Consider the following 20,401-nt stretch of genomic DNA (forward strand, 5'->3'; position numbering starts at 1 on the left):
TTTGATAATGTGGCGACCAGAACTGTACGCAGTATTCCAAATGTGGCCGAACCAAAGTCCTATACAACTGTAACATGACCTGCCAACTCTTGTACTCAATGCCCCGTCCGATGAAGGAAAGCATGCCGTATGCCTTCTTGACCACTCTATTTACCTGCGTTGCCACCTTCAGGGAACAGTGGACCTGAACACCCAAATCTCTCTGGACATCAATTTTCCCCAGGACTTTTCCATTTACTGTATAGTTCACTCTTGAATTGGATCTTCCAAAATGCATCACCTCGCATTTGCCCTGATTGAACTCCATCTGCCATTTCTCTGCCCAACTCTCCAATCTATCTATATTCTGCTGTATTCTCTGACAGTCCCCTTCACTATCTGCTACTCCACCAATCTTAGTGTCGTCTGCAAATTTGCTAATCAGCCCACCTATACTTTCCTCCAAATCATTAATGTATATCACAAACAACAGTGGTCCCAGCACGGATCCCTGTGGAACACCACTGGTCACACGTCTCCATTTTGAGAAACTCCCTTCTACTGCTACTCTCTGTCTCCTGTTGCCCAGCCAGTTCTTTATCCATCTAGCTAGTACACCTTGGACCCCAAGCGCCTTCACTTTCTCCATCAGCCTGCCATGGGGAACCTTATCAAACGCCTTACTGAAGTCCATGTATATGACATCTACAGCCCTTCCCTCATCAATCAACTTTGTCACTTCCTCAAAGAATTCTATTAAGTTGGTAAGACATGACCTTCCCTGCACAAAACCATGTTGCCTATCACTGATGACCTTACTATTGAAGCCACTGTTAATATTTTCACTCAATAATGTCGCAATGTATATAAATTACTGTATATCTTGCAGCTACCTTTTCCAAATTATTTAATTATTTTAAGTTCCTGAAGATAAGTTTATGTAGAAGTAAAGTAGTAAATGTGACAAGTTTTGCAAAAGCTTGGATTATAGTTTGTATTGGCACATTCTTAACATTTATTTACATATAATAAGGATGCAGTGGCCTCCTTATATTTCATCTAATTAAGGGGTAAGAGCTGAAGAAATCTGCCTGTGGAAAAACAATTCTCAGGCCATCCATTTTGAGCACTTAATTTTTTGCAGCAGGGAGTGTTGGCTGTGTAGTAATTACACAGGCCCACACAAGACGGCAGTTTTCCACAGTAACAATTATAAATATCTTCAAGATGGATGTGGTGATGACCCTTTTATCTAAACCAACATATATCGGAGAAATATTGGCTGCTGGAGCTTTAATGTAAATGATAGTTATAATACACAATTAATTTCTCTCATGGTTTTCATATGTTCTGGGTAAATGAGAAATATAAGTTTGTAATAATTAAATCCAATGGGATTCCTGAGTGGTGAGTTAGGTTAAAATTACCCCCTTAATGTCAGATAAAAATGTAAATTAGACACAGCAGCATTCTTTCAATCCTGTGAGAATAAGAAACCCATGAGAGACAAATTGAGCATGAAATAATAAAGGCTTGGTGTTCTGCTCTTGCATTGTAGGTGGATGGAAAATCTAGCTCTAGGATCTGAAAACCAGCTTAACCAAAAAGTCTGGATATTTTCAGTTGTATTTGAATAAATGAACAGGTGCAGAACAAAACCACCTATTCTCTCATCTTTGGACTTTATTTTTTAAGTGACCTATGAACATTCTCTTTGACCAGCTTTTGAAAGGATTGTATTCATTGAGACATGTTTTATTAGGCAGCTGACTTTACAGTTTTGAGCATTAGGGGAGGAAATGAGATACTGCCTGGCTTTAAAGTGAGCCATTTCTGCATCAAACCTCCATTTAAAAAAAAAAATCAGCATCCGGTCTGGGTAAATGCTACCTAGATTCAGTCTGCAACGTGAAATGTGTGTTCTCAGTCTTCGAAGATGGGCTTTTCTAGAAGTGGCTGACTGCCTGTCAAATTCATGATTTTTTTCAGATCCATTCAGTAGATCAAACACCTACAGTGGCCTTGGAAACCTCAGCACTAGTGCCTTTGGAGGATTAGGCAATCCAGCACTTGGTTCGTACATGTTTGTTTTGTAAATCTGAAGTACCATCATTCTTTGTGTTGTCAAAACAGTTCCTTAAGATAATGTATTTATTTAGGCAGGAGCAAGTTGCTTGTCTTGACCGGCTTTGGCTATTTGCCAGTGTGTTTTCTTCATGCAAAAGTTAGGTATTTTAATGGGCCATTGCCATCTGAACATGTCTTGGCTGAGACTTTGCCAAGATTTTTTTTAAACCAGAAGGATGCAGTTGATGATGTGATTATATTGCATTGCTAATCCTGCTGTCTGAATCTGGCAGCTGTCACCATAGTGCAGATCATGTAGCAGCTGCCCCATCGGTGAAAACATTCTTTGTCAACCAACATGGCAGGCGTCTGACTGAGTTTTTACAGTTGACTGTCTCAGGAAGTCGAGCTATCTGGGTATAACACAGCCTTTCATGCTGCATGAGTGCAGGCCTGCACTGATGCTGTGTGGTGGCAATTGTGATAACATGAAGCATCTGCTATTAAGACATGGGCCGGGATTTTACGGCCCACCTGAGGTGGGGGAGGCGGGGAGAATTGCAACGGGGGCGGGGCAGAAGGCCGTCGCCTCCCCGTCGCCCAGCAATCTTCACGGGATGGGATAGGCTGATGACGACCATCCTGCCCAGAGACCAATTGAGGCCCATGTGGCCTATTAATGGCCAATTAAGGTCCTTTTCCCACCACTGCTGGGATCTTCCTAGTGGTGGGGGCAGGGGGGCCTCCACTGCCTGGGAAGGACACCTTGTAAAATGAGGCCCACTCCCTGTGAGCTTGGGGGGGTGGGTGGGGTGGCTCCCCCTGGACTGAATGTGCATCCGCCCCCCCTCACCAGGGGCTGTCCGGACTGACCCCAGCAGCCCTGCCTCTGGTCCAGGATTCCACTATGGGCCTGAGTCCGAGGCCTGTGCAGCCCCAGTGGCTCTTTTGATACTGCTGAGCTGCCAGCCCTCTGCCTCTGATTGGCCAGCAGCTCTTGGAGGCGGGATCCCTGACTTTAAATGGAAGGGAACCCCAGCTCATGAAACTTTGATTGAAAATGACTGGCGGATTGCTCCGGGGGCAGGGGGAGGGGGCGTGAAAAGGCCAAGGCGGGGTTTTCCCCGCATTTTCAGCCCAGGGCCGGGAGCCCTGCCTCCAGCACAAAATCCAGCCCTTGGTGTCTTGTCTTTATTGGGTGCCTCATCTGATGAACCTATTTCAAATTAGTTACTCAACATCTATGGAAAGCCTGACTATGAATGCTAGCTGAGGCTGGAGTTCAAACCCAGCTCCAAAAGAGTTTTTTTATGATGTAACATTTTAACTTGTACGGCCTGTGATTTTTGTTTTTAAAGGTCTGCCAAGTACTCACTGTGTTTTCTTCAATATTCCACTTTCTTAGCTTCCAACAGCATGTTTGGTCACAAAGAAGGTCCAAGTATACAGAGCCTCAACAATGCTCACGAACCATGGAACCGCCTCCATCGAACTCCACCTTCATTTCCGACGCCTCCACAGTGGCCAAAGCCAGGGGATTCTGAACGAAGCTCCTCAGTAACTAATCATGACAGAGATCGCGATTTGGAAAAAAGAGAATCTTCACTTAAAAGTGACAGAGAGAAAGAAAGGTACCTGCCCAACTATACTTGTTTTCCTGTTCAGTAGGAATTTTCTAAAGGTAGCCTTCTTTGCGTGAGCACTCAGTCTTCTTCATTCCATCCCCTTACATGTATTAAGAGATTAAATCCTCTTGATCTTTGTGTCTTCCTCCTCTGCTGACTCATTCTTTCAGGATGGTTCCATAGACATCAGGTTCCCACCAGTGCTTACCCAAATGGCCACAATGTAAGTGTGGACAGGAACCTATTGCAAGGAATTTATAACTAGGGGATTGTCACAGAAGAGCTTGATCCAATCTTTGGGGCAGAGTTCCACTTGCAACAGAGATTATTGGATAGCAGTCAGCAAACCCTAAACAATGAGCTCTCCCTCCCTTCCCATCCCTAGCTTAGCACTTTAAGACCAATTGTAATGCCTCTAATGGTGATGATATAACTCAACATAGAGCATGAACGTGAAACTCGGTTATGCTCAGTTATTTAGGACTAGACAACCATCTGAAACATCTGGTCACTCGCATGGTCACATTATCCCGAGTTACTTGACCATTCTGCCAGACTTGCCATGTCTTCAGAATAGCCTAGAATTAGATCAAGGCACAGAACCCAATGCTGGGAGCCCTGCAATTGGCCTCACAAGTGGCAGAGCCTAATCTTCTACTTCAAGGCCGTGACACAAAGGGAGCATGGACTCCCTGCATTGGAACTTCACACTTCTCCAATTGCAATGGGACCAGATTAAAAGGGCAAATGTTGACCCCATATTGGAGTGCAGAACCAAGCGGCTATGAGTCGGAGTTTTCAGCAGTCTGTGATGTGCCCATCCTGGCTAGGACACCCATGCTAATGGGATACTCTCTCAGTGACCTTGCATATTGCAGCAAGCCAGAGCTGCAGATACAATCCCAGCTTGTGTAAAGTTAATGCAGACATATATTTGTAATGTGGAAGAGAATGTTAACAATACAGAAATAATCCCTTCATTGGTAAGTTTTTATTTCACAAGAAAAGTAGACAATACAAATCATGAAAGAATAGAGATAAATTTTAGAATCATGCCTCATAAAATGGAATCCTGGCTCCACAATATTCATTGTGTTAGAATCATAGAATCTTACGGCATAGAAGGCAGCCATTAGGCCCATTGTGCCTGTGCCAGTTCTTTGAAAGAGCTATCCAATTAGTCCCACTCCCCCACTCTTTTCCTATAGCCCTGCAGATTTTTCTTTTTCATATATTTATGCAATTCCCTTTGTAAGTTTACTATTTAATCTGCTTTCAACACCCTTGTAGAGACACTGCATTCCCTATTGTCATAAATCAGTGCATAAAAAAATGCTCCTCACCCACCCCTTTTATCCAAATGGTTTCTTTGTCTTTGTGTTATATCTGACTTAAAAAGATTACTGGTATGCTTTGTCGACTGACAAAGTACAGCAAACATCGAGTTATTTGTGAGTTTTAAAGCTTTGCGTAGTTGTTAGAAGAAAAGCTTAGTTTTAGGAATATGCAGCTGTCCATCAACATCTGTAAAGACAAAAGACAGGTTAACGTTTTGAAGGAGCTGTATCCAATGTTTCTCTTTAAAGATGCTGACTGACCTGCTGGATATTTCCAGCATTTTATACGAAAGATGGCTTGGCTAAAAACCTTAGACTTCCCAAACTCTTCAGGTTAACTAGATTTGATAATCAGATCACCAGATACATTTCCTTGCAGTATTTCACAGTTTGAAATAATTGACGTGTTTTTCTAGGGATGGAGTGGAGAAGAACAGGCACTCCAACCGATCGTCACCAGCATCTGCCCCAGTCAACCACCAGATCAACAACATCATTCACAGCAACAGCCGAAGCACTAATGATCCAAACAGACATCACAGCAGCACTGAGCGAGATCGGTCAAAGGAGCTGGAGAGAGAGCACTCTGACCCAATGAGAGAGTTACCTGGCACTGAGCATAAAATCAAGGGGAATCGGTCACCAATAAAGGAAGGACAGAGCCATGAGAGGCGGCTACTGGAAGACAATGCAAAGCCACTTGTGAGGCCCAATTCTCCGTACAACAGAGCTGTACTGAGTGAAAGCTTGAAGCTCAGCAATTTAGTGAGCAAAGACAGTGAAAGGAAGTCAGAGCCCTCCTGTGACCTTCAGAAAATAAAGAACGATGTAAAGATAAAAGAAGAGCGAAAGGAGGATAATGAAGTGATGGTGATAGGTTCAGACTCTTCGCAGCATCCCAGGAGCAATGAGCCACATCACCACACATCTATACATGGACTTCCACTGGGTCATTCTGTGGGCCCCATGCCTATTTCTATGAGCAGCATCCACCAGATGAACAACATGAATGTGCTTGACCGTGCTCGGATGGTGACGCCTTTCATAGGTATGAACCCGCTGGCGGGAAGAGAACGACTATCCCACCCCGGATTCTCTTGGGATCCTGTCCGAGATGCGTACCGGAGCTATGACTTGCACCGGAGGATGGAATTCCCACTACGCACAGATTCCATGCACAGGTTCCCAACAGCAGCTGGTTTCTATGAGCACGATCGATCGTACAGAGACAGGGAGCCTCACGACTACAACCATGAGCATGTTCTGGAGGTCAGGCGTGAGCAGGAGCGCTTACGGCACGCAGATGAAAGAGAACGCTTGCATCTACGGGAAGAGTTTGACCGTGCCAGGTTGCATGCCTTGCATACATCAGCCATGGACAGTCATTTGGCACATGTGCCATCCTTCATGCCTCATTTAAGTGGAATGCACTACCCAAGGCTAAGTCCATCCACTGCCAATCACAATGGTATTTTGAACAGGACCCCACCAACTGCAGCGTTGAGTGCCCCACCTCCTCTCGTACCAGCAGGCAGTGCACGGTCTGTGTCTCCCCGTAGGACTACACCACTCACTAACTCAGAGTCCCGGGACTACTCCCCTTCTCGTAATCCCAAAGAAGTTGAGGCAAGGTAGTTCTTGGACCTGGTGAGAGCTGTCCTGTGTACGAGATCCTTTGATTCAAATAATGCACTGCAACAAGAAGAGAACGCTGTAAATTTATAGAATTGAAGCACAGTTGGGAGGGTTAAAAAGTCTGAACTTTGATACCAGAAGATTGCTTATAATTGGAATTAATATATTATCAATTATAAATCTCTAGATTTCTTTGTGCAGAGAATTCTGAAATCATGTTTGTACATTTTTCCAATATTTGAAATCTAATTTGTATGGATTTGTAATTTTATTGTTTCACTTTAATTTGTTTGCTTTTGGGTTTTGTGTTCTGTTTTCCAGCAATTACAGGCCTCCGACTATTTTAATAATACCCAGGGTTTGCTATTGGTATTATTTATCAAGATACCAATTTACAATGAATCCACTGTGAGGTTTCATATTGAGGCCAAAAAAATGACTTTCCTTCATTTGGTTCCCAAAAATGTCTGTGTACTCTGAGAAATGTACAAATCTGAATTTGTTTTGCCTTATTAACGATTACAAGATATGCAGACTAGGTCCTTGTGGTTCCTGTACAAATGTAAATACTCTGTTGATACTCAGAACATGCTAATTAAATTCTTTACTTAGGTAGCCTTTATAAAGGGTTTCTGAAACCAGAACAGCTTACTGGATATTTGTAGCACAGTTATTCCTACAGTGTCACATGGAAGTGTGCTTGAAGCTCAGTTTCAGAGAAGCATATTCAATTCAACTATGCAAGAACCGCAGGCAGGTCTTTCACAAAGGCTGCACATCCAAACTAATGACAACACACAATGGGCGAACACCACTGTGTGCAACAGGGGGGACAAAATGCAAATCCATTAAGCAGACACGGAGCAGACTGCATTTAAAAGATAGAGGGAGAGAAGAAAACTGTTGGACCAATGAGGCACCCAGTTCAGAGAGAGGTTTTATTTCTCAATCCACAACACAGACAATAATGATAAACATTATATTGGGCAGAAATTCTTAGTGACTGGCAAGGACATTTGGTGTGGACCTTGTGTAATTGTGCAGTGTTTTTATGGAATCTGTATACAAGACAAAGTAGTATTTTAGGAATCAAAAATCTCATGGTAACATTTCTGATAAAATACTGTTAGCAATTAAGTCCTTAAACAGATGTTTCTTGCAGTGTGGTTCTGGCTGAACTACTCTGCATGACTTTATTTCTTGGTCATATGTAAATTTTGCCATGTTTTACTTGCTGGACAAAAAAAGCAGCATCTGTGTTTATATATCTGGGCTTTTACTCTGTAGTTACTTCATACATCAGCTGCCATTTCCTCCTTTCTGCTCTGTACTTTGGTTTCTGTATTTTAAACAGACTTGATTCCTGTAGATCAATGAGACAAATACAGCATTGATTTTGAGACAAAATGGTTGTTTGTTTGTTTGTTGTGTCAGAGATAGCACCGATTGAACTGTTTAACACTACCACTTGTGAGCTGTTGATGCAGAATTGTTTTGACAATCCCACAGTGATTCTGTCTGCCTGTGGCGATGTTTTTTTTAATCTTCAGCTGAGAAATCTATGGTCGACAGTTGCAATACAGGCTCTTGAGTGGAAAAAACCCTCATCAGGAGTGCTGGCTCTTTGTTTTTCGGCTCACTCCCTATGTGAAAAAGTCCGTATTGCATTCGCAATCTATCTCCCTGTTTCACTTATTGTAAGATGTAATATATTGTAAACCTCACTGCAATTCTCTCAGCACAACTTATAATAGATCCCATCATCTATCCAACCCACAGCAAGCTCATAAGGTAAATGTGTAAAGAAGCAGTGCCACCCATCCATTGTTTCATTGCATTCAGCACTCGCATAGACTTTCATCTTATTGCTGTATTTGTACCAAGATCCTATTTCCCCTCCATTGTGTTAAAACAAGCATCCATTCATTTCCTTTTTTGAAAATTTAAACCAATTCACTAAGTGAAGTGGCTATCTGCTCTAACTTATTGTGAAGTAGTTGCTCATGATTTTTGTGTTTTCATTTTTGACGAAAGGGTTTTACTGGTTATACCATACATCACATTGACAATTTCACACTTTGAAAGCCTGGAATAGGGAGCCCCAGTAGCACAGCTGGTCAAGACAGTGAGTTACTGAGCCATGTTTACATCTGATTTGATCCACATTCTATTCTGAGCTATGCTAGTGCAACAGCAGAGAATGCTGCAATTGGCCTCAACCCTCCTGGGTTAGAGAAGAAAACCAGAAGACACCAATTTAAGCTGATTGGCAAAAGAACCAATGGTGACATGAAAAACAGCGAGTGGTTGAGAACTGGAATGCACTACCTAAGAGTGTAGTGGAGGCAGTTTCAATCATGACCGTCAAAAAGGAATTAGATTAGCACCTGAAAGAAAATTTTCAGGACTACAGGGTAAGGTCAGGGGAGTGGGACTACTGGGTTGCTCTTGCAGAGACCCAGCACAGATACCACGGGCCAAATGGCTGCCTCCTGTGCTGCAAACATTCTATGATAAACTCGGGATTGTCGCTAGAAAAATCATTTCTAGTAAGCCTTTTAGTTCCATCCTGTGCAGTCATTAATTGTACTTCAGAGCAGAGTTGAGAAATTTTCAAATGTTTGCAATCCAGTTGAACATAAGCTTGATGCATCAAAGGAAAAATTGCACATTAAGTGTCAAACCCTACGAACTACACTTGTTGCCATGTGTGAGCAGAAGCTCATTAAAAACAAGATGCAACTCAGAATCTATGAACATAAATTAGACTTGGAAAACTAACATTCTGTTCTGAAGTATGAATTTCACTCTACATTTAAACATTGCAAAAATCTCAAGCATAGCAGAACATACTCAGAATAATTGAGTTTTACAATGCTGCAAAGTAGATGTTTTTCCGCACAGCTCTTGGAATTTAATTGAAGTGCTTTAATTTATTTGCTTTAGTGCTATCCATGCTTGGAGTACAGTAAGCAGGAACAGGGCAACCATTTCACATCACTTTTCTGATCAGTAGCCAGGCTTGATTTCAGCAAGATGCTCATTCAAATGTAACCTGGCTTCACCATTCTAAATTATGTTTACTTTCCAATTTGTAGCAGTGAGAAATTACAGCACAGTGTGAGGCTATTTGGCCTATCAAGCCTTTGCTGGTCCTAGTTTTTCAACTGGAGCTATCTATTATCCATTTCCCTCCCCTTTCCTCATATCCTTTTATACCCTTCCCTTTCATTTTCTTATCCATTCCCTTTTAAATGATGAGATTCTGTCTCAGTAGTTTCTTGTAATTGATTCTATGTTCTCTATATATTAAAAAAAAGTACCTTGTGTCTTTATTCTTTCATTAAAAATCCTGTATTACTGACTGCCCTGTAGCTACTGACTTGTTAACTAGTAGAAGCATTGTTCACTTTCCAAAATCTTAAATATCAATTAAATCCCCATTAACTATTTGAGTGAAAATGATCCAACTGATGAAGTCTTTGTACAAAAGTATAACCTCATTAACTTTTTAAATATAGTCACCTTTTGCCTGTTTACCTTCACTAGTGGCTTTTCTGTATTCCATTCAGCTGCTCACCCATTCCCACGGTCACCAACCTCTGTTTAAAAACAGTCAAAACATTAACTATCCTTGGAATGCCTTCATTCTCAATATGTCATTTCTCAAAATGCAAAACAGCAACAGAAAATGCTGGAAACAATCAGCAGATCATGTATCAAGAGAGGGAAAAAAGTTAACACTTCAAGTCTGAACTTTGTCAAAACTGAGAGCTATTATAGATGGAGAACGTTTATAAAGGAGCAGAGCAAAGGGAAGGGGAAAAATACACATGCAAAAATAACCAAAGTGACCTGTAAAAACCCCCCTCATTCCCTGCCCCCCCCCCCACCCAAACCCTGGTGGGATCCCTTTTGTACTCTCATTCAAAGCCCCCCACCCAGACCTTGTCTCCGTATTTGACATTATATCCACCAACATGATCACAGCATTAAATACATCTTCCTTTCTCACCACCTTGGGACGACACTGTTCCCTCCTTGTCACCTGGTTCACTTTCAATCACCTCTCCCACCTGCTGCTCTTCCCCTGCTACCTTCCCACACAAGTTGCAACACCAGCCCATTCACCTTCCTCCCACACCACTGTTCAAGCCCCTGAACACTCTTCAGGTCAGACAGCAATTTATGTATACTTCCTCCAAACTAGTAGTTTAGGTTGCTTGAGTGCACAGTGTGTGAAGGAGGGAGTTTGCTGAGTGACAAGATCTTAAGGGTTAATTTCTCTGAAGTCTAGTTTTGTTTACATTTAGCAATTAATTAAAATTACTGTTTAAGTTAAGAGGCAAGTTAAGTTTCTTTCAGTTTTAAACAGGGATATATAGAATCTCTGAAAGCTGTAGCTAGTTAATTAGGTAGCTAGCTTCAACTGGTTTCTGAGATCTAGCAGAGCTTCAGCAAAACTGACTCATTGTTTTTCAGAGAGTATAAATTCAGGGGTCTCTGAGTGCGACTTGAGTGCAGAAAGTGATGGTGAGTTTGGTAAGTGAAGGATTTCAGTGAAGAGGGGAACTATAAATGAATTAAGAAAAAAAATTTAATTAACACAAAGATGGCAGGACAGGTGATGTGTCATGGCTGCAGTATGTGGGAGCTCCTGGATTCCATGGCAACCACGTCTGCAGTACGTGTTTGCGGCTTGAGGAGCTTTGGCTCAGTAGACGGGCTGGAAACCGAGCTGCAGACATTGCGATGCATCAGGGAGGGGGGAAGTTGCCTGGACACTTTGTTCCAGAAGATAGGTACACCCCTTAGGATAGGGTCATCTGATTTGGTCAGACACGGGAGGGTGTGACTGCGAGTTAGGCAGGTCAGGGGATCATGAAGGTGGGAGTGGAGCAGCCTCAGCCTCAGCTCTTGCAATTGAGCAACAAGTTCGAGGTTCTTGCAGCCTGTACAGACAAGAGTAAGGGCTGTAGTGTGGATGAGCAGACTGACCATGGCACCATGGTACAGGAAGCCATTCAAGTGGGGGGAGTTAAAAGGAATGTAGTGGTAGTAGGGAACAGTAGTGTCAGGGGGATAGACTCTGTTCTCTGCAGCCGAGAGCAAGCGTCTAGAAGGCTGTGTTGCCTTCCCGGTGCCAAGGAACGGGACATCTCCGCTGGAGAGGAACTTACGCTGGGACGGACAGGATCCAGTGGTCGTGGTCCAAGTAGGTGCCAGTGACATAGATAGGTCAAGGAAAGAGGTTCTGCATAGGGAGTATGAGGAGCTAGGCACTAAATTAAGAAGCAGAACCTCAAAAGTAATAATCGCTGGATTATTACCTGAGCCAAGTGCAAATTGGAGTAGGGCAAATAAGATCAGAGAAATTAATGCATGGATCAAAGACAGGTGTGGGTGAAGTGGGTTCCAGTTTGTGGGGCACTGGCACAGTACTGGGGAAAGTGGAGGCTGCACCGTTGGGACGGACCTCACCTGAACTGTGCTGGGACCAGTGTTCTAGTGAGTTGTACAACTAGAAATAGAGAGGGCTTTAAACTAAATAGAGGATGGGGAAGAGATCATGTAGGGGAAGATTGAGTGAATTAAAGGGAAATGACAAGGCAATAGATCAAGGTAATAATAAAGGTAATGATGATAAGAGTGTGGCAGGAAGGGACAGCGATTGCAAATTTAACAGTGTGCCAGCAGATAGGGTCAGAGTTTACAAAAACAGTTTTTTTTAAAAACTGAATTAAGGGCTCTGTATCTGAATGCCTGCAGCATTTGCAATAAAACAGATGAATTGTCAGTTCAAATAGAAATTCAAATGTATGGCCTGATGGCCATTACAGAGACATGGCTACAAGGAAACCAAAGCTGGGACCTCAATATCTAAGGGTATGTGACATTCAGGAAGGACAGGAAGCTGGAAAAAGGTGGTGGGGTAGCTCTGTTAATTGAAGAGGGCATTATTTCTAAAGATCAAGACATAGAATAAGTTTGGGTGGAACTAGGGAACAGCAAGCGGCACAAGGCATTGGTCAGAGTTGTTTATAGGCCACCAAACAGCAGTGGTAATGTAAAATATAAGTATAAATCAGGAAATTAGAGGTGCACGTAACAAGGGTAATACAGTAATCATGGGGGATTTCGATCTACATGTAGACTGGGTAAACTTTATTAGTACTCATGTTGTGAAGCATGAATACTTGGAATGTATGCAAGATGGTTTTATAGAGCAATATATTGAGGAACCAACTAAGGAACGGGCTATTTTAGATCTAGTATTGTGCAATGAAAAAGGACTAATTAATAATTTTCTTGTAAAGGAGCCTTTAGGAAAGAGTGACCATGATATGATAGAATTTTACAATAAGTTTGAAAGTGATGTAGTTCAATCAGAAACTACGGTCTTAAATCTAAGCAAAGGAAACTATGAAGGTATGAGGGGAAAACTGGCCATGGTGGATTGGGAAACTATGTTAAAAGCTATGATGGTAGACAGGCAATGGCTAACATTTAAATAACTGATACATAGTTTGTAACAAAAATCCATTCCTTTAATACACAAAAACAAAGCAAGGAAAGTGTTCCAACCGTGGCTAATGAAAGAAATCAAGGATTGTATGAGAACAAAGGAAGAGGTGTATAAAGTAGCCAAAAAATGGTAAGCCTGAGGATTGGGAGCATTTCGGAATTCTGCAACAGAGGACCAAGAAAGGGAAAAGAGAATGAGAGTAAACTAGCGAGAAACATAAAAACGGACTGTAAATGCTTCTATAGGTATGTGGAATCCTTTCCTTTATTAGCTGAGGTATAGAATATAGGAGGAGGGAGGTTATGCTGGAACTGTATAACTCATTAGTTAGACCACAACTGTGTGCAGTTCTGGTCACCTCATTACAGAAAGGATGTAATTGCACTAGAGAGGGTACAGAGGAGATTTACAAGGATGTTGCCAGGACTGGAAAAATGCAGCTTTGAGGAATGATTGCATAGGCTGGGGTTGTTCTCCTTGAAACAGAGAAAGCAGAGGGGAGATCTGATTGAAATATACAAAATGTTTAGGGGCCTGGATAGAGTGGCGGTGAAGGATCTATTCACCTTAGCAGAGAGGTCAGTGACTAGGGGGCATAGATTTAAAGTGATTGGTAGAAAAATTAGAAGGGAGATGAGGAATTTTTTTTCACTCAGAGGATGGTGGGTGTCTGGAGCTCACTGTCTGTAAGGGTAGTAGAGGCAGTAACCCTCAACTCATTTAAAAGGTGTCTGGATATGCACCTTAAGTGCCATGAACTGCAGGGCAACGGACCAAATGCTGGAAGATGGGATTAGACTGGGTGGCTTGTTTTTTTGGCCGGCGCAGACACGATGGGCCAAGTGGCCTCTTTCTGTGCTGTAAACATTCTATGATTCTATGAATGAATATTAACTGCTTCCACCATGTCTCAAGGGAGCCTGTTCCTTACAAACTGAGTGGTTTTATTTTAATTAAAAAAAGTCAACAGATGAAACTCTCCGCCAAACAAAGGCGGTGGAGGGGTGCCACCACCCGGTAACTGAAATATTGATCTTGATATTTACTGAGCATGTGTGGGGGACTGGGGAAAACCTGTCAAGGTCGAGGACGTGGAGACTCAATTTAATGACAGACCCTCATTATAATTTGATCGGCGGGTGGGCTGGCTGTCGGGTGGAAAAACTGGCAGTTGGAGGCCAGAGGGACTCTTGGGGACGATCCCCAGCAATCTGGAGGGGAGAGGGAGTGAGGGGTTGAGCTTGGTGGGAAAGGCCATTGTGGAAGGGGGATGAGATAGATGTGTCAGCAGAGGGGAAGCCAAAGTTTTCCTTGAGGGGATCTTCCTGGACCACAATGAGTGCTGTAAAAGGCACTTAGCCTCTTAAACTGGCAGCTCCTGCCTCCCTTTCCCTGCCAGGTTTCCTGAGCTCTAGGAAAGCCAGCTGGCAACTGTTAAATTTAAATCTGTCTCCCTATTGTACCATTTGTGGGCCTAATTTTATAATAAAATATATACTGAATATATAAGCCCCGCCTCGACAGCTGACCCCCTACTTGACAAAAAACAGGAAAGGCTACATAAAGAGTGGGTTGGGGATCTGTTATCTATTTTTAAATTTTTCATCTCCCTCTGGCAACCCTCTCCTGCCTATCATAAGCAGGGTTAATGTTGATGTGGGTGTGTCCGTAAATTAATTTTGAATTTACCTCCCTCGACTTCATTGACTTTTAACAATTTTGAGGAACAACCAATGCCGGAGATACAAATTATATTAACACTGAATGGGTGACTGTTATGCTCAGTGGTATATTACAAGGTACCAAAGTTATACATCAAATATTTTTACTGTTAGATTCTTGTGCTGAAAATAACTCCTGATTATTTTACAACTTATTTTGTCTGACATACATAGGTTGAGATAAATAAGTTCTGTGAGTATCCTTATACTGTAGACTTAACAGAATCACAGAACTGGTATGCCACAGAAGGAGGCCATTCAGCCCATCTTGTCTGCACCAGCTCTCCAAATAAGCATTTCACCTAGTGCCGTTCCCCTGCCTTCTCCTCGTAACCCTGTACATTCTTCCTTTACAGATAACACTCTAATTCCCTCTTGAAAGCCTCGATTGAATCTGCCTCCACCACACTCTCAGGCGGTGCATTCCAGAACCTACTCACTCGCTGAGTGAAAATGTTTTTCCTCATGTTGCTATTGCTTCTTTTGCCAATTACCTTAAATCCTTGCCCTGTCGTTCTCGATCCTTTCACGAGTGGCAACAGTTTCTGTCTATCTACTCTGTCCAGACTCCTCATGATTTTTGAATACCTCGATCAAATCTCCCCTCAGCCTTCTCTCCTCCAAGGAAAACAGTCCCAACTTGTCCAATCTATCTTCATAACTGAAGTTCCTCATCCCTGGGACCATTCTCGTGAATCTTTTCTGTACTCCATCCAATACCCACACATCTTTCCTAAAGTGCGGCGCCTAGAACTGGATGCAATACTTCAGTGTTTTATATAAGTTCAATGTAACCTCATTGCTCTTGTACTCTATGCCCCGATTAATAAAGCCCAGGATACTTTATGCCTTATTAACTGCTCTCTCAACCTGTCCTGCCACCTTCAATGACTTATGCACATATACACCCAGGTCCTTCTGTTCCAGCAACCCCTTCAGTGTTGTGCCTTTTATGTTATATTGTCTCTCCATGTTCTTCCTACCAAAATGAATCACTTCATGTTTCTCCACATTGAACTTCATCTGTCACTTGCCAACCCATTCCACCAGCTTGTCTATGTCTTTTTGAACATCTACACTATACTCCTCACAGTTCACAATTGTTCCAATTTTCATATCATCTGCAAATTTTGAAATTGTGCCCAGTACACCAAGGTCTAAGTCAGACCTTTTTTAGACCAAATTTAGACAGACTGTTCTAACAGACAGACAGCTGGATCAGCATGAACGGAACAGAGATCTCTGATAATTTAAACTGAAAGAAGGAAAGTGAGACTGTGACAATCTTTTATCCCCCAAAAATTCTAAAGCCAAATTGATTCATTAAAAAGTGTTTGCGAGTGGTTGATCTAAGGTGGTCACCACTGGACAGACGAGGAGTTGAAGCTTTGGATGTTAGACATTTTTTTATTCCGATTAGTTGGCTGTGAGGACTTCAAGCAACCTTGGACTGTTCAACATTGGAAGATTCCACTTTGGCAGGAGTGTAAATCTGCACAGACTTTATTGTATTTACCATTTTTTTAAAATGTTGTTTATATCTTAGTAGTGTTTAAGAGTTTAATTTTTCTAATTAAACAGTTAATTTGTTGATCTAAAGACACCTGGTTCGGTTCGTCTCATTTGGGGGTTAATAGATGGTTCAATTCGGCTGTGGATTTCTTTACTTTGGAAGGTTTAAAGTGTTACGTTAGGCCATCTGTGGAGGGACGGGACTGAATTAACAGTGCATTTCTCCCACCGCAATCAGAATCATATATTTTGATTGGGGGCTTTGTCTTGTGGGGTCAGTCGTAACATTGGAGATGGAAATGGGCAGTCTAAGTGATGGCTCTGATCTGTGTTTGGAAGCGCAGATCAGGGTCAAATATGACACCAAGGCTATGACCCAAGTGAGGGCAGCCCCATTCAGCTTGATGACAGAGGAGTGATGGTGGAGGAGGGTGGAATGGTGAACAGTGTCAAAGGCTGCAGATGGGTTTCAGAGCAGACAATGTTTTGTTCCTGTGGCAAAGTGTCTGGTTTTGCTTCCTGTTGCTTTCTCCAGCTGTGAGAGGAAGCCTGGTTTCATGTGCAGGTGACCTGTCAGCTGCCACAGGCTGATTGTACACAGCCACCAACTGCAGGAGATCTTGTGTCAAAGACTTGACTTTAACAGTACATGAAAGCATCTTTACAATGTAAAGATTTCATACGAAATCAAAAGAAATAGCAGCAGGAGTAGGCCATTCAGCCCCTCGAGCCTGCTCTGCCATTCAGTAAGATCATGGCTGATCTGATTGTGGCCTCAACTCCGCTTTCCTGCTGGTCCCACATAACCCTCGATTCACTTGTCAATCAAAATATAATTCATCCCTCCCAACCAGGATCCCCCCGCCCCAGGAGCCCCTACCCTAAGCCTTCCCTGACACTGTCCTTCATTCCCCCCACCCCAACGTCTCCACCAGTCCCTCCTCCCCGAGGCCTGGGCCCTCATTCCCTCCTCCCCCGGACCTGTCGCTCCGGGTTTGCCGGACCGCACTACCCCACAGGTGGGATCCCAAAGCTTCTGGACTGTTCACAGAACCAAGCCCCGGGGGGGGGGGGGCAGAAGAAATTCGGGTGCAGTTGCCTCAGCCAGACCAGGTCATGCTTCTCCCATCTCTCTCCCTTTCCCTCTCCCTCTGCTTCCTCTCACCGTCATAAATCCACTTTTATTGCATCTCAGGCCAGTGTCTTGGGGGGCACATCCGCTGTAGCACTTTACTCTTAAAGCTACTTTTCACAGAACCACAGAATTTTTACAGTGCAGAAGGAGGCCGTTTGGCCCATCATATCCACACTAACTCTCCGAAAGAGCAATTCCCTCAGTTCCATTCCCCTGCCTTCTCCACGTAACCCTGCACATTCTTCCTTTTCATATAACAGTCTAACTCCCTTTGAATGCTTCAGTTGAACCTGCCCCCATCACGTTCTCAAGCAGCGCATTCCAGACCTTAACCACTCGCTGAGTGAAAAAGTTTTTCCTCATGTCACTTTTGCTTCTCTTACCAAATACTTTAAATCTGTGCCCTCTCGTTCTCGATCCTTTCACGAGTGGGAACAGTTTCTCTCTATCTACTCTGTCCAGACCCCTCATGATTTTGAATACCTCTATCGAATCACCTCTCAGCCTTCTCTTCTCCAAGGAAAACAGTCCCAACATCTCCAATCTATCTTCATAACTAAAATTCCTCATCCCTGGAACCATTCTCGTGAATCTTTTCTGTACTCTCTCCAATGCCCCCATGTCTTTCCTAAAGTGTGGCGCCCAGAACTGGACGCTGAGGCCGAACTAGTGTCTTATACAAGTTCAACATAACTTCCTTGCTCTTGTACTCTATGTCCCTATTAATAAAGCCCAGGACACTGTATGCTTTATTAATCGTGCTCTCAACCTGTCCTGCCACCTTCAATGACGTATGCATAGACCGGCTCAGGTGGGAATGAGATTATGGTGAAAGGAAGACGTTACATTTTATTACAACTGATGCAATTGAAGCGTCCTAAGTTTATATTTGTCTAATATAAAGACCAAGTTGGCATGTGTGACAACAAAAGCACTTGCCAATTTATTGCAGTAGCACAGAAATTCTCCTTGAATAATGCATGGTTTAAAGAAGCCAGAAGACGCCCAATGAAATATTAGCAGTTGTGAGAGATTGACTCATGCCTAGTGGCTAATTTAAAGCCAGCAGAAGATTGAACAGCTCTGATTGCAGAGAGCATTTTTTTTCAACACACTGTTTGCCACATGCTTGGTGGTCTAACACCCTTGATCACAAGAAATCACCTTTACTTTGTTCTTGCTAAATCCTTCCATTTGATCGGTCAATAGATTTGCACCAAATAATTTTCCACTGTTGTATGCTGGAAGATGTTCTGGTTTCTGAGGTGCGAGGCTGGCTGACTGCTCAGTCTGTCTGCCATTTCATTGCTGGGTCACCGCAGAGTCACTTTGGTGGCCAAAACCATCTCTTCTGTCACAAGGGAAATCCAAAACAGTAAGTCCTGTATTCCCAGACAATAATCACCTTGTTGAGCTACGACCTTTACAAAGACCATAACTAATTACAGCTGTTGTGAATAAATAACAGATGAGGCCACTCAATGTTAATTATGCAATTTGTCTGTCACAATCTCCAGCAACTATTAGTGTGATACAGTTTCGCTACATCTAGAGGGCAGGCACAGGAGGGATTTATCCTCTGCAGGTGGAGAGGGGAGTAAGATGGGGACCCAATGAGCCTACGAGACTCAGTTGCATCTCCTCTTAGTCAGTTACACTGAGATATGTGAGTGGGAAGAGTTCCATTGCAAACATGTAATTTGATTGTTAAAACAGCCTCACTTGATTTCCAGGCTGTAAACTTAAGATATGCAAACTTTAATCTTCACAAGATCTCTGTTGATTTCACAAGATTTCTATTGACATTGTAGATCTTTCAGGCTATCTTGCAAATTGTGCCTGAACTGGTTTATCTTAATGCGGAGGTTGAAATGTGACCTTTCCTTTAAGCAAACATCAGGCTTGTAATATACGTGCTCCATAGTCAAAACACTTTCTCTTCCTTATGTCGACTCTCGCCTCCGAGTCAGAAGGTTGTGGCGCCAAGTTCTACTCCAGAGACTTGAGCACAAAATCTAGGCTAATACTCCCAGTGCAGTACTGAGAGAGAGCTGCACTGTCAGAGGTGTTGTGTTGTCTTTCAGGTGAGACATTAAGCGGAGACTCTCTGCCCTTTCAAATGGATATAGAAGCTCTGTGGCTATATTTTGAAGAAAAGCAGGGAGTTCCCCTCAGTGTCCTGGCCAATATATATCCCTCAAATGACATCACTAAAGAACATTATCAGGTCATTTATCTCATTGCTGTTTGTGGGAGCTTGCTGTGCACAGCTGGCATTACAAGAGTGACTGCACTTCAAAAATAGGCCAGGAGTTGTAAAGTGGTTTGGGAGACCCTGACAATATTATATGGCACGGTATAAATGCAAGCTCTTTTTTTCTCTCCCCTCCTGAGAGTGCTGGTATGCTGGGGTTTTGCTCCATTGGTGCAACAACTCTCAGGGACTTCAGAATCATCCACCAGAGGATCGCAGCTGGAATTCACTGCCAGGAACCGTGGTGGAGGCAGAAACCCTCAATTTCTTTTAAAAGGTACCTGGACATGTACCTGAAGTGCTGTAACCGGCAAGGCTGCGGAGCAGGTATTGGAAGATGGAGCAAAATGAAGGATTAAGTCAGCCTCCAGTCGCCCATCTAAGACCTGAGGTTCCGATAATAAGTCACTGACCTGAAATGTTAACTCTGCTTCTCTCTCCACAAATGCTGCCAGACCTGCTGAGTATTTCCAGTATTTTCTATTTTTATTTCTATCTAAGATTTGTTAAATTTAGGTTGTCAACAAGGAAGGCAGGTGCACAAGGCTGACCTCCGGCAATCTAAAGACTTTGTTTTTGCATTGTAAATCTGTATGATTGATGAGCTGTA

General features: G+C 42.9%; 1 protein-coding gene across 15 annotated transcripts in view; it reads left to right on the forward strand.

The window, feature by feature from the left end:
- Positions 1-8,050, forward strand: part of fbrsl1 (fibrosin-like 1) — a 1,047,407-nt gene extending 1,039,357 nt beyond the window's left edge. For all 15 annotated transcript variants that reach the window (XM_068054637.1, XM_068054624.1, XM_068054627.1 and 12 more), the window contains 3 exons: positions 1,969-2,052; positions 3,452-3,677; positions 5,425-8,050. In XM_068054637.1, the coding sequence (XP_067910738.1) occupies positions 1,969-2,052; positions 3,452-3,677; positions 5,425-6,643 (1,529 nt within the window). In that variant the 3' untranslated portion in view covers positions 6,644-8,050. The remainder of the gene's footprint in view (positions 1-1,968; positions 2,053-3,451; positions 3,678-5,424) is intronic.
- The last annotated feature ends 12,351 nt before the right edge of the window (positions 8,051-20,401 follow it).

Source organism: Heterodontus francisci, chromosome 23 (genome assembly GCF_036365525.1).
Source record: "Heterodontus francisci isolate sHetFra1 chromosome 23, sHetFra1.hap1, whole genome shotgun sequence".
NCBI classification, from domain to species: Eukaryota; Metazoa; Chordata; class Chondrichthyes; order Heterodontiformes; family Heterodontidae; genus Heterodontus; species Heterodontus francisci.